The sequence below is a fragment of the Apium graveolens genome, chromosome 1, assembly GCF_009905375.1.
Source record: "Apium graveolens cultivar Ventura chromosome 1, ASM990537v1, whole genome shotgun sequence".
Taxonomy (NCBI): domain Eukaryota; kingdom Viridiplantae; phylum Streptophyta; class Magnoliopsida; order Apiales; family Apiaceae; genus Apium; species Apium graveolens.
The window spans coordinates 165,216,894-165,229,134 of NC_133647.1; the positions used below are offsets into that span (position 1 = coordinate 165,216,894).

The window sequence follows — 12,241 nt, forward strand, 5'->3', positions numbered from 1 at the left end:
CCGATGTCTAACTAACGTTTCTCAGATTTGAACAATTACTATAGACAACGGTTATCTTCTCGACCGATGTCTAATATAAGCAGTAACATCGGTTTTAAAATAACTGATATCTAAAAGAACTTTAGCATCGGTCGTCTGAGCAATTGATGTCTAAGGACCGATGTCTATTGACAGAATTCTAGTAGTGATTATAATAATATATTATATATAATATGTTACAAAATATAGGTAACAAGTTATCTAATGTTATATTTTAAATAATAATTGTGAAAAATATAAATACAGGACATAAGTTGTTGTGTTGGGGTTTTTAGACAGCAACGAGGGTTTTTGTGTGAAGGGGCGACGATAAGAAACTAGGGTTTTTCATCAAGCTGGAATGAAGATGAAAAATTGGCATCTCTTATAGATGTATGTATCTTATATTCATTTCCTTTTCATGTTTGTGTATTCAATTCATGGGATTTCATTTCTCTTTTTATATTTTGTTACTATATGTATAAGTATGTATATATATGTGTGTAGTTGATTGAAATTGTCTAAAATAATAATTTATTGACTCAATTGACTCAGTTGCTATTAATTGTGTGTAGTTTCTTATAGTTTCGTTGCTTGCTTCTGTTTCTCTGTTATTTGTTTAAGTATCTCAACTGGTGTAAGTTTAATTCATCTGATTCTCTGTTATAAGTTTAATTCATCTTATTAGTTAACTTATTTCATTTGTGCCTATGATAGAAACTTACTCGCAACAAGATTGTTTCTCTGTGCTTATAAATTGGCTAATCGAACATGTTAACTTTCTCTATGTTTGTTTATATATGTTGTGTTTATATTTTTTTTATTTACTCTATTTGCAGCAGCCTATGACTCATGATGGAAGTCCTAATGAGGGTATTGTTAATAAGGGTGTTGGCTTTGCTAAGTTTGCGAGTCCTAAGAAACGCAATGGAGAACCAAGTGATGGTCATGATGCTTTTGCTCTGGTGAATAAAAAAAATGCAGCAGGGGTGCAATCATTGGCAAGGAGCATGGCTTTGCTCCTAATAGTCATGTCACCAGATCATTGCCAGATGTAGAACCACAACTTGTACGTGTAAAGCTGATTTTAGTAAAGTTTTATTGTTAGAAAATTTTTCTTTTACTTTTTATTTAGTATCTTTGAATTACCACTACTTCATACTATATGCTTTTATGAATTGCATACTTTTTATTAAACTTTAAATTACATTGCAATCCGCCTGAGAGGTTCTGTACGGTGAATTGATGTTTTTGTTATATTGCAGATTTTGAATAAAAAGAAATGCAGTCAAAGTGCAAATACTGGCAAGAAGGATGCTCCTAATAGTCAGGTCTCTAGGATAACAGTTCACAAAGCCGGTGACACATTCCAAGTAACTCACGATCCGGATTGCACTTTTGTATATAGACCCCCTTAAGAGTGTTTTATTTTTTATATTATTCAATATCTGTCATTAATAAATTTTATTAAGTATTTTGTTATCTTCTTTATTACAGCCACAAATGAGGAGGTTTAGGAGCCCTGCTGAAAATGTAATGGTTCATTCTGGTCAGGCCGTACCAGCTCCTAATAGTTAGATCTCTAGGACAACCGTTGACAAAGCCAGTGACACCTTCCAAGTAAGTCGCGATCTGGAATTTGTCACGGATACTGAGTATTTTTCTGAATTTGTTGATATAATTTAGGATTGGTCATACTTTGTGTTTGTCTTGTATATCTATTCTCTAGCATACTGTGTGTTTGTCTTACATCACATTAAAAGGTTGCCTTGTGGGTCACTTGCATTAACAGTGGATAATGTGTACCTGGTGCAGAGTGTGTACTTGACTTTGTCTGACTGACTTTGAATTCTGGTGTATTCTTACTAACCTAGTTGTTATGAGTTAAATATTTGATTATTTAATCGCACGTTTGTTGATTAATTAGCCATTGATTATACATCTGATACGTCGTCACAAGTGAATGAATGATACGTCGATCTGTATGGGATCATAGTCCTTCCAATATCTCTGGTGTACAGAGGTCTAATGGTGCTTCATCGTCGTCACTAGTGAATGAACGAAAAACGGATGATAAGAAGGTTGATGGTTCTGTCCAAGTTGGGAAATTTTCCAAAATAGTTGATACAACAGAAATATCGAAGGGGCCTCAAGATATTCCTGGTCACTGGTTAGTTACAGGGGCTAAGCTTGGGGTAGACAAGGGAAAAATAGTTTTGCGCGTAAAATACTGTTTACTAAATTACTAATTAGGCTGTTCTAAGACTGTAGTTACCTTTTTTCCCTATTTCGTTAGAGAGCATAGCTAAGCATTCTTTGCACAGGTTGAATATTTTGTTTCCAGTAGCAATTTCTTCTGTTCATTATTTTTAGTCACTTCCGTTGTATATTTTTTAATAGATATTTCAAAGAATTTATATGAACTTTTTTCCCTGAAGTATTTTTTCCATGTAGTTCTTAACAGTGGTAAGGCATGCTTAAGTTGCCGATTAGGTTTTAAGTGGTGACCAACCGGTCATTTTGGCTCCCTATTATTGCATATTTTTAATCCTAACTTCTGGATGTTTGTTTTCTCAAACAAGAAGACTGTAACAAAATGCAGAGTTTATAAGTATTGTTAAGTAGTATATGGTGATAAATCCTGAATTTTAAATTATGATAAACACATGTTCGAATTTATGTTTGTTTCACTAATTGTTATGGTTTTTCTGTGTGATCTTTAAGTTAGCATCTTTACCTCTGTTGCTTTGTTATCCACTGTAGCCGTACTTGGCATACAATGCTCCAACTTCTGGAAGGATTCCAAGATATCATATAAGCAGTCCTGTTAATTTTCGCAAGTAGGTTTCTGTAAATGTCATTATGAATTTACAAACAGAGTGATTATCGATACATGTATACGCATTTCTGTGACAGCTTAGATGAAACACCAGTTACTATGCTATTGGTCTAATGAAATGCTATTGTTCTCAATTGAACATCATGATGTATAGCAGTGTTTTGTTTTTTATATTATGCAATCTCTTCATTAATCAATTTTATTAAGTATTATGTTATCTTCTTTATTACAACAACAAATGAGAAGGTTTAGGAGTCGTGCTGAAAATGTAACGTCTCATCTTGGTCAGGTCGTACCAGCTCTTTCCGGAAAGCCTACACAAGCTGAATCTGGACAGCACATTCCCACTCAATTGAAACAGCGTGTTCCCTCCAAATCTGGACAACCTGTTCCCTCCAAATCTGGACAGCATGTTCCCTCCAAATCTGGGCAGTGTGGTCCCACCAAATCCGGACAACAGCACTTTCGTGCTCATTCTCAATCGGGACCAGGTCAACGGCGAATACGTGTACCATATGAGTCAGGACTTCACTCACCTACGCAGTCAAGGACACCTAATGAATCACGACATCTCACTGCTCAATCACGCCAACACACACCTGAACCTCAATCACGACGCTCAAGCGATGCTCAATCAGAACCAGATAAACAGACACCATCTCTATCACATCCAAGCACGCTTAATGTGTCCTCTACTGCTGTTAATGATAATCTATGTTGGAATATTGGCTTTAAACAGAGAGATGGAAGGATGCGAGTACAAGTAATTGAAAAAACCTAAGTTTCGAGTTCTTTAAAAAAATTGAATTATTTTTTGTTTCACAATATTATCTAGTGATTTACCTTTTGTCAAATTTATATATGTTTTAGATTGGAACCTTCAAATAATTGCTCTGCAAGGATTCAGAAAATCATGTATGAGCGACTTGAACCTGAAGGATACAATTGGAAGTCAATTTCAGAAGAAACTCAAAGTTTTTATTTTGAAGAATTTAAGGTAATTTTATCACTTGTATTATTTATATCATCCTAAAAGAGTTATGAACTGTTCTAAGGTAGTGACAGTTGTTCTAGGCTGATTTTTATTACATATCTTTACTGCTGTCCAAGTAGTTAGTTATGACAATTGCCAATTTTTTTAACAGGAATACTTTTAAATAGAAAGGTATTTATGATTTTTATGACATATCTTTACTGTTGTCCAAGTAGTGACAATTGCTATTTTTTTAAACAGAAATATTTTGTGTGGAGACAGTCGGACAAAATTATTTATGATGGTTGGAAAGATTGCACGAGGAATAAGTATTCTGAGCTTGTTTCGGTAGCTCGTTCTAACTGGGAAAAGTACAATAGACGAGATAAAAGAATTGACAAGAATGTCTATTTAAAATGGGTTGAATATTGGAAAATACTAAAATTTCAAACAAAGTGTGTGATCCAGAAAAAAAATTATCGTAGCGGGGTTGATGGCCACCCTTCAACACATACTAGTGGGTCCGCTTCTCATAGGACTGTTGCAGCTCGTTATGTAAGGATTTTTTTGCTCAGAATTTTGCATTTAATTTTTTATAAATTCTAGAAGGAGGACACGTAAAAGCTTATGTGGTTTGGATGTTGAATGGGAATATTCTTTCAAGTTAAAATACAACATTCACTGAAGCTAGAACCATCTCTTATCTTTGAAGTATTGTTTCGTATATAAACCAATGGTGTTTAAAAAGCTTTCTTGTCACGGAAAGCTTAAGCTCAGAAATAGTATTGTAAATTAATTAAGTTAATTAATTACACTTCTTGCACACTGCTAAAGCCAGGTAACTGTATTTTATTGACGCTCAAATATAATTTTTTTATGCTCTAAATTTTGCTAATTATTTTTTGCAGAAGATACAACATAAGCGAGAACCTACCGCTGATGTGTTGTTCTACATGACACATACTAGAAATGTGAGGTTGGATGGCGATATTGAAGATAATGGCATGGATGACGAGGATGGCGAGAATGGCGAGGAATTTGAGGTTGTATGGGTTGATAAAAAAAGTCAACAAATATATGTGAGTACTTTTGATAAATCCGTCTCTTCTTCGTAAATTTAACTGTGAACACATTTTTTTTTTGCTTTTTACCTATTTTCCTTCGCTGTTCATTTATATATAAAATATTATTCCTTCATCATTAGATTATGCTTATATAAATAATTCTTATCGTGGACCTGACAACTCTTGACTTATATTAGCAAATTAACTAAATCAATTGTATACGAAAATAAGTTAATTGTGTCTAGTAAATAGTTAACTTTATGAAAATATGAATCACTGCTTAAACTGATATTAAGTTAATTGTGTCTAGTAAATTACACATAGTTCTTAAAAAATAGAACTACGAGAGGAGTTGCATTTTTAGTATGCTATATTTCTTATATTTAAATGTGTGGCTTACTGTTTTAATAGTGTAACGTTTATTGATTCACCATAAAATACTTAAAAATGTGTAAATGCGGCTTACTGTTATTTTCGGAGAAACTAAGTTTGTGTCCAGAGTCCCAAATAACTTTCTATAGAATCAGTGAAATTATTTAGTTGATAATTAAGATGGGAGGAGCTCAGTTTTAAACCAAGTTATAATGTAATGTTTGTAGCTAATATAAGAGGATTTTAGCATCCTTTCGGAAAATTAGTAGTCAATTTTTTATGAAAACTTAATAATAACTCTTCCGTTGTCAAAACAATAACAGACTTATAAAAAAAATAACCTCTTTGTAAATTTAATATATTGTTAGCAGGAATAACCAAGGACATTTATATTGTTATGCAAGGATCATTTATATTGTTATATGCAGGAAACTTTTTTAGTACTTTGTGAGCAACAAGAGAAATCTGGGGAGCTTGTAGATAGAAATGCACTATTTCTCAAAGCAGTTGGAGGGCCTGATGAGAAAAATAGGGTGTATGGGCTTGGTTCATCACAAAGCATCTTCTACAAGCCGAAGACTATGCATTACCCTTCATCTTTTGCCACTGAAGAAGAAAACCAACAGCTTAAGCACTAGCTAACAGAAATGAACGAACGGATGCAAGCGATGGAAAATCAGTTACCCGCGATTATCGAGGCTAATTCAGCCCGACTTCCTCGTTCCCCTGCTGACTTAGATGGTCAAGATGATGGCAATTAGTATTTGATTTAGTATATTCACTATGCATTTTGACCTAGACTATTTATGTTGCGTATAATATGGACGTATGATTTTGTACTAGTTAAAAGCTACTAGGTTTGGTAATTCTACATTTGGATTTGACATCTTGGTATAGTGTAGTTTTTGGGCAGATGATAAGACTTTGGAGAACATTATGCTCATTGCTATCTTTTGCTCATCTTGTATTTGTTCATCTTGTATTGCAAATGCAAGATGATAATACAAGAGGATGGTTTGTTATTAATGAAACACAACTATCCTTTATTATCTTTTGTTGAATGTGTACTTTATTGAATATGTACAGGTTTAGGGAAATAAAATTAGAATCATAATTTTGTTTGGATTCTGTTGGTAAAAATGTGTTATGTAAATTGTTATTAAATTTAACAACAGATATTCTGTTAGCAAGTCATCCAATAGATAAGCCATTGTTATTAAATTTACAATGGATAATCTGTTAGCAAATAGTCATTAAATTTAACTACGCGGGAAAATTTTGATGGCATTCTATTACTAAAGATAGTAATGAAATATTCTGTTACCAAAATTTACCAACGGAAATTTGGATGCCATTCTATTACTAAAGATAGCAACAAAATATTCTGTTACCAAAATTTATCAACGGAAATTTTGATGTTATTCTGTGACTAAAGATAGCAATGAAATATTCCGTTAACAAATCAGTTGGTTTATCGTTGGATAAAAACCGAGAATTCTGTTATTAGGTTGTTATTATTCCGTTGTGAAATTACTAAGGAAAAGTAATTCTGTTAGTATTGATTTCCCAACGACGTTAACTCCAACCGATCATTTCGGTTGTCATTCCGTTGGTAGATTGTTTTGCCAACGGATTCCCCTGCCATGCTAATAGAAATTCTGTTGTTAGATTTGAATTTTCTTGTAGTGCAACTTTCTGAACGGAGAAGGCATGTATTCACGATAAAAGACAGCTTCCACAAAAAATTCCTAAAATATATTTTAGCTCAGATATTTAAAATAAAGCAATCTGAAAGCCAAATGCAATTTAAAACTAAATCTCAGCATGCAATAGATTAAGATAACAGGTACCATGGGCATTCTTTATTGCAGGAATATTTGAATTTTCGGGAAGCTCCTTACAAATTTATTAACTTAAACTACTGTTCACCAGATAATAGTTTAAGTTTACATTTTGCTGAGGAAACAAGAAAAAAGTTAAATATATAATTACCTGAATGATAGCAGAGTCGAGAGTAAGGATCTTGGCACTACTCAATTTCGATAACATATTTATGAAATGACGATAAGCTACACTCTTATTTTCCCAAGTCGCCTTACATGGTTTGTATCCCATAACTATATAGATACATTTTCCAGCTCATCAACATCTAATTTGACCAGAAAGATACCAATACAACATAGGTCGCAGAGTTTTGGTGCCACGACCACAATCTGACAATTACAATGAGAGGGTACAAGTAATCTGGTACCGATCTTTAGGCACGCTAATTGAAGGCAAGATATAGTGAAATCGGGTATGGACCTTGTTGTGAAATATAACTTGACATCCCGCACACTAACAAGTGCAAAGAAGGAATGAGTGATATTATGAGGTAAAGGTACATCATCCAGTTCTAAATTTAATAAATCTGGAAAATCCCAAACTTCTTGTCGCAAATTGCACCTTTTCAAACTGAGAGTTGTCAGCGCAGGCAAGCTCATAGATGACAACGATTCGGGCAACTCGACACCATCAAGACACAGAGTTGTTAAAGCAGACAAGCATATCAGACAAGAAACAGGTAACTTGTAGTTGTAGATATGGGGAGGGCATATCAAATGCAAGGTTTTCAAAACCGGTAACACCCATACACGAGCTGATCCAAAATCAAGAGGCGCCCGTAACTTTAGTCTCTGTGTGGTGTTAGAACTAAATGTAGACAAATTAAACGGCTGGTAACGATGAAACTCTAAATCAATATCAACCTCCACAACATTATGGTCAATTGGGTACCTAATCAACCTTCTCAAGAAACTTGGCGGAAACGGATAAACCGCAAACAACTTGAAACAAGAAACAGGAGTTTCATGGTTTCGATTGGACAAAACATGTTCCATAAATTTGATGATACCAGAATGGGTGTATGGGAAAAGTTGGTCATACCAATCAAAAGTGAGGGAAGAGGTAGTTGTGCATACATGCCTCCATCGTTTCGAGAGAACGCTAGTTTGAACTGCTTGTCGAGTGCCAAGAAATGAGAGAATCTGATGAAGTATATCGTCAGGTAAGCTGCTGAGCCTGTCCCCTTCATCGTGCTTTGCTATCTTCGGCCTCTGGTTCATTTCTATTGACCCAATCCGTTGATTTTTGTGTTGGATTAAGATTATCTTCTGAGGAGAGTTTATGCTTCAGGAGTTCAGGGTGTCAAAAAGCGGCATAAACCAGGGGGTTATTCAATCGTCTTTATAAGGATTTCTTTTGGATTATAATAATCCAGGATATTTAATTTAGATTTCAAATAATTTTAAATCCGAAATTATTCAATACATATTGAATTTATTTTTTAAAACATGACACTTAATTTAGATTTTAAAAAATTTACGAGTATTAATATGACTTTTACGCATAAAAAAACCCAACCTGTTAGTTGAGAATATTTTTACAATTTTTTTAATATGATGTATGTAGCAATACTGTACACTTGTTGAGCTGTCCAAAAGCAAAGGAAATTAGTCTCTTCTTCAACTTTTTTTATAATGTACATATAAAAAAAATAGGAGACGATGTCCTGTGCGTTTATTCAATCGATTTTATAAATATTTTTTTGGATTTTTATAATCCAGGATATTATATTTAGATTTTGAATAATTTTAAATCCGAAATAACTCAACTTGTTATACGAGACTATTTTTGCACTTTTTTTTATGTGTGGTTGAGCTGTCCAAAAGAAAAGGAAATTAGCGGATCTACTATTCTTCAATTTTCGTTTTTTGATAAGGTACATATAATTACACCTTAAAAAATTTCGATTGCAGATTATCTCATCTTTTCCGATTCTCATAATTCACTTTTTATATTAAAAAAAATTCTAGTAGTACATCTTTTCTTCCCCCTTTATTAATTGATTTTAGATCATTTGTTATAAACGTGTCTTTAATGTCACCATTTGAGTAAAAAGGTCCAAAATGTTACTATTGTAAAATAAGGCCCAAAATATCATTTTACCACACGCTATATTGTAACATTTTGCCCATTACAATAACGCTACATAGTTTAGCATTTTCTGTTTTTTTCCAAAAACAATTACAAATACATAACCACCCCCAAGTATATGTGTGTTATTGTGTGGTGAGGGGTGAGCTACAATCACACTGACCTACATACACAGAATTGAGGATAATCATAACTGAATTTTGCAGGATTTATATAGATAACTACAATATAAGCATCATAATTTGAAAGGGGATATAGATAGAGTCACCTTCTACAACCATAAATTTTGAGATGTCACTTTCTCTTCATATTATGTTGATTATATTTTTTCGATATTATGTGCATATTTTCTAATAATTTTCATAGATATTGTGTTTATATTGTTCATGCAGATGTGTTCCTACTGTGTTGAATTAAGTTGAGCAACGTTCAATTTCAACTTTCGAGTCTGGCTTGAATTGATTATTCAGATTAATCAATTGCTATAGATTTTTAAGCCTTCCCCCATAGAACAAGAGGAATCTAGCCCTCGTACTTTATTAGAGTCAAGAAAAAATATTTAAGCCTATCTGTGGTGCTTCGTTCCTCAGCTGTTTATCTAATTTAAGAAGCTGAAGTTTTAGCTGGGGAACTTAGGTCTCGGGCTGTGTTGGGCAGTCGAGAAAATATTTATATAGCAGCCACAATATCTCTTTCAAATTGAGGTGTTTGTAAAATTTGCTGCACTGTTTCTCACAGAAGTATTGCTGGTAATGATATATTTCGCGGAGTTTTTTGTCTAATATACAGTCTTCTATGTTCTCATTCTTTTCATATCTTATTTATGTGATTTTATTCGGATATTGCAACATGTCATGGCTATAAGTAGTCACAAAAAGTGAAATTTTTACTTATGTAATGGTTATATTCACTATATCATATTTTAGCTTTCGCAACCAGATTTTTAAAAATCATTAAAAAATATTATTATTGAAAAATAATTTCATGTCTATTGAAAGGGGTTTTAAAAATGTTATAACTGAATCAACAAAATTATGAGGTTATTACAAAATACATGCTATTGCAATGTATTACATAACCGTTGCAATAGATTAAAAATTTGGGTCCAAAATCTAGGCGGGTTTTCTGAAAATTTCAAGTGGACTTGTTAAAAAAAAATTCCCGCCTTATGAAATAAAAACAATACAATAATAAAACACCTAAAACACTAACTTTATACGGCAGACACTCAAATCCCTCCATACACAAACTCAGACACACACAAATATAGGCATAATCGAAAAACCAAAGCTTGGAGCAGGAGATTTAAACCTAGAGGAGATTAGAGCTCAAAGAAGAGTAAAGCTAGAAAGGTATATAGTTTTCCACAAATCTTTTCCCTAAACGGGTGTTCCATTATTGTTAGATATGTCTTAGTTAGGGTTTAATTTAAGTTTCTTTTTGTATGTTTTTACTAAACCGGGTGTTAATTAAGGTTTAATTTGGATCAACCTTACATCTCGCTTAACATTTTATATATAGATAATTATAATGGAAGGAATCATTCAATTATAAAATTAGGATAACCAACAGCTTCTGAGTAACATGTTCAACAAAGTAGCTTAATTAGATTGTGAATTAATAGTGATTTATTCAGTGTTGGTAGTGAAACTTTTACATCTTGGCTCTTCAATTAATAATAGTGAAAGTTTTATATATTGGCTGTTCAATTAATAATAATGCTCATCCGTTCTTGATTTTATTAATTAAAAAAACCAACTATAAATAAATCAGTCCTACGATAATTTCATTGGATACGTAGGTTTGGAACACTTATTTTGCTCTGCTTCCGATGTTGAGATGTTTCTTCAAGTTTTAACTGGTGATAAAAAGAATGAGCTTTTGGATAAGTTGGTTGAAAGCTGTGGAGCTCCTATCGCAGTGCCAAGAAAAACTTATTGGGCAATCAATTACAGTTTTTAAAGTTCGAGAATTAATTGGAGACATGTGCACTCTTTCTGCAACTAGTATGTAACACTGTCTACAAATTATCTGTCATTCTATTAATATTGTTCAAGCATATCTTTTAATAACTGTTTTGAAATATCCAATTGGTGGTGAAACAATTATCTTCATTTAACCATGCCCTGATATATGTTCTGTGCATGCATCTCCTGCCATTATCTGTTATCTTTTCTCTAGTTCCTTTTGCCAATGGTATAATTGTAAAATAAAGCGGAAAATTGCCAATTATTATCTCTGAGTTATTACCTATTGTAGGTAAATTGCCTGTTAATTTCACAAATTAAGTTTAAGTCTTCACTTAGGTCAGGTTTTCCGCAACGTTCCATTTTGCAGGGTGTATATTGAAAATGGATATTGTCTATTTTAGTAATTCTTCTCTCCTTACTTTAATATGTTTCTTCTCCTTACACAAAGTGATGAGACTAGTGACCTTAAATTTTTGGTGGGATTAAGCAAGAGAATCAGAGATGATGATAAAACTACAGAAGATCTTGTGGTTATGAAAATTAATCTTACTGGTCAAATTTGTTCTGGATATCCGGATAAGGTGGGTGTGGGGAATAATAGAAATTCTGATGGGAATGCAATGGTCACAACGAAAAGAAAATATGATTCAAAAAATCATGAGAGAAGTAACAACGGTGATCCGAGAGGAAGGAAATGAGAATAAATGGTTTTCTGCATGGTGAGTAACTTCAATGCAGCATCCTTTAATTATAAGCAACATGAACTTAAGTGATGTTTCTATCTTTATGATAGATTAAAAAGCTATTAAAGAAACTATATTTTGACTTCATCGTAACTGATTTTCCTTGAGGGCCTATTGCACTTGCACCCTTTTACGGTAATTGTAAACTTTGTGGAATGCCATGTATTTTTTTGTGTTCTTGGTGCTCTTTACACCAAGCCCCCAACTAAAAATATAAGGGTATTAAAAGAGTAGTTTTGTAAATTATTTTTACACCAAGCCTCCAACTAAAAATCTAAGGGTATTAA

The 12,241-nt window shown here is 33.0% G+C and overlaps 1 protein-coding gene and 1 long non-coding RNA gene across 3 annotated transcripts; both read left to right on the forward strand.

Moving 5' to 3' along the window:
• Positions 1-306: 306 nt before the first annotated feature.
• Positions 307-3,628, forward strand: LOC141721688 (uncharacterized). Of its 2 annotated transcripts, none has more exons than XR_012574821.1 (5): positions 307-411; positions 861-1,087; positions 1,284-1,391; positions 1,516-1,638; positions 3,147-3,628. It is a non-coding gene; the product is annotated as an uncharacterized LOC141721688 (long non-coding RNA). The 2 variants fall into 2 exon arrangements; XR_012574820.1 differs by having other exon boundaries at positions 318-411; positions 858-1,087.
• A 105-nt stretch (positions 3,629-3,733) lies between these two features.
• LOC141721694 (uncharacterized) lies at positions 3,734-6,207 on the forward strand. Its single transcript, XM_074524746.1, has 4 exons — positions 3,734-3,854; positions 4,092-4,385; positions 4,739-4,909; positions 5,695-6,207. The coding sequence occupies exons 1-4, from the start codon at positions 3,771-3,773 to the stop codon at positions 5,902-5,904; spliced, it is 759 nt and encodes a 252-aa protein (XP_074380847.1). The 5' UTR covers positions 3,734-3,770; the 3' UTR covers positions 5,905-6,207.
• The last annotated feature ends 6,034 nt before the right edge of the window (positions 6,208-12,241 follow it).

What these genes read in the sequence shown, in the direction of transcription:
- LOC141721694 (XM_074524746.1), top strand. Translation starts at nt 3,771, where the DNA reads ATGTATGAGCGACTTGAACCTGAAGGATACAATTGGAAGTCAATTTCA. An exon ending in GGACTGTTGCAGCTCGTTAT is followed by an intron (nt 4,386 to 4,738) that starts GTAAGGATTTTT and finishes TATTTTTTGCAG; the next exon opens with AAGATACAACATAAGCGAGA. An exon ending in AAAAAAGTCAACAAATATAT is followed by an intron (nt 4,910 to 5,694) that starts GTGAGTACTTTT and finishes TGTTATATGCAG; the next exon opens with GAAACTTTTTTAGTACTTTG.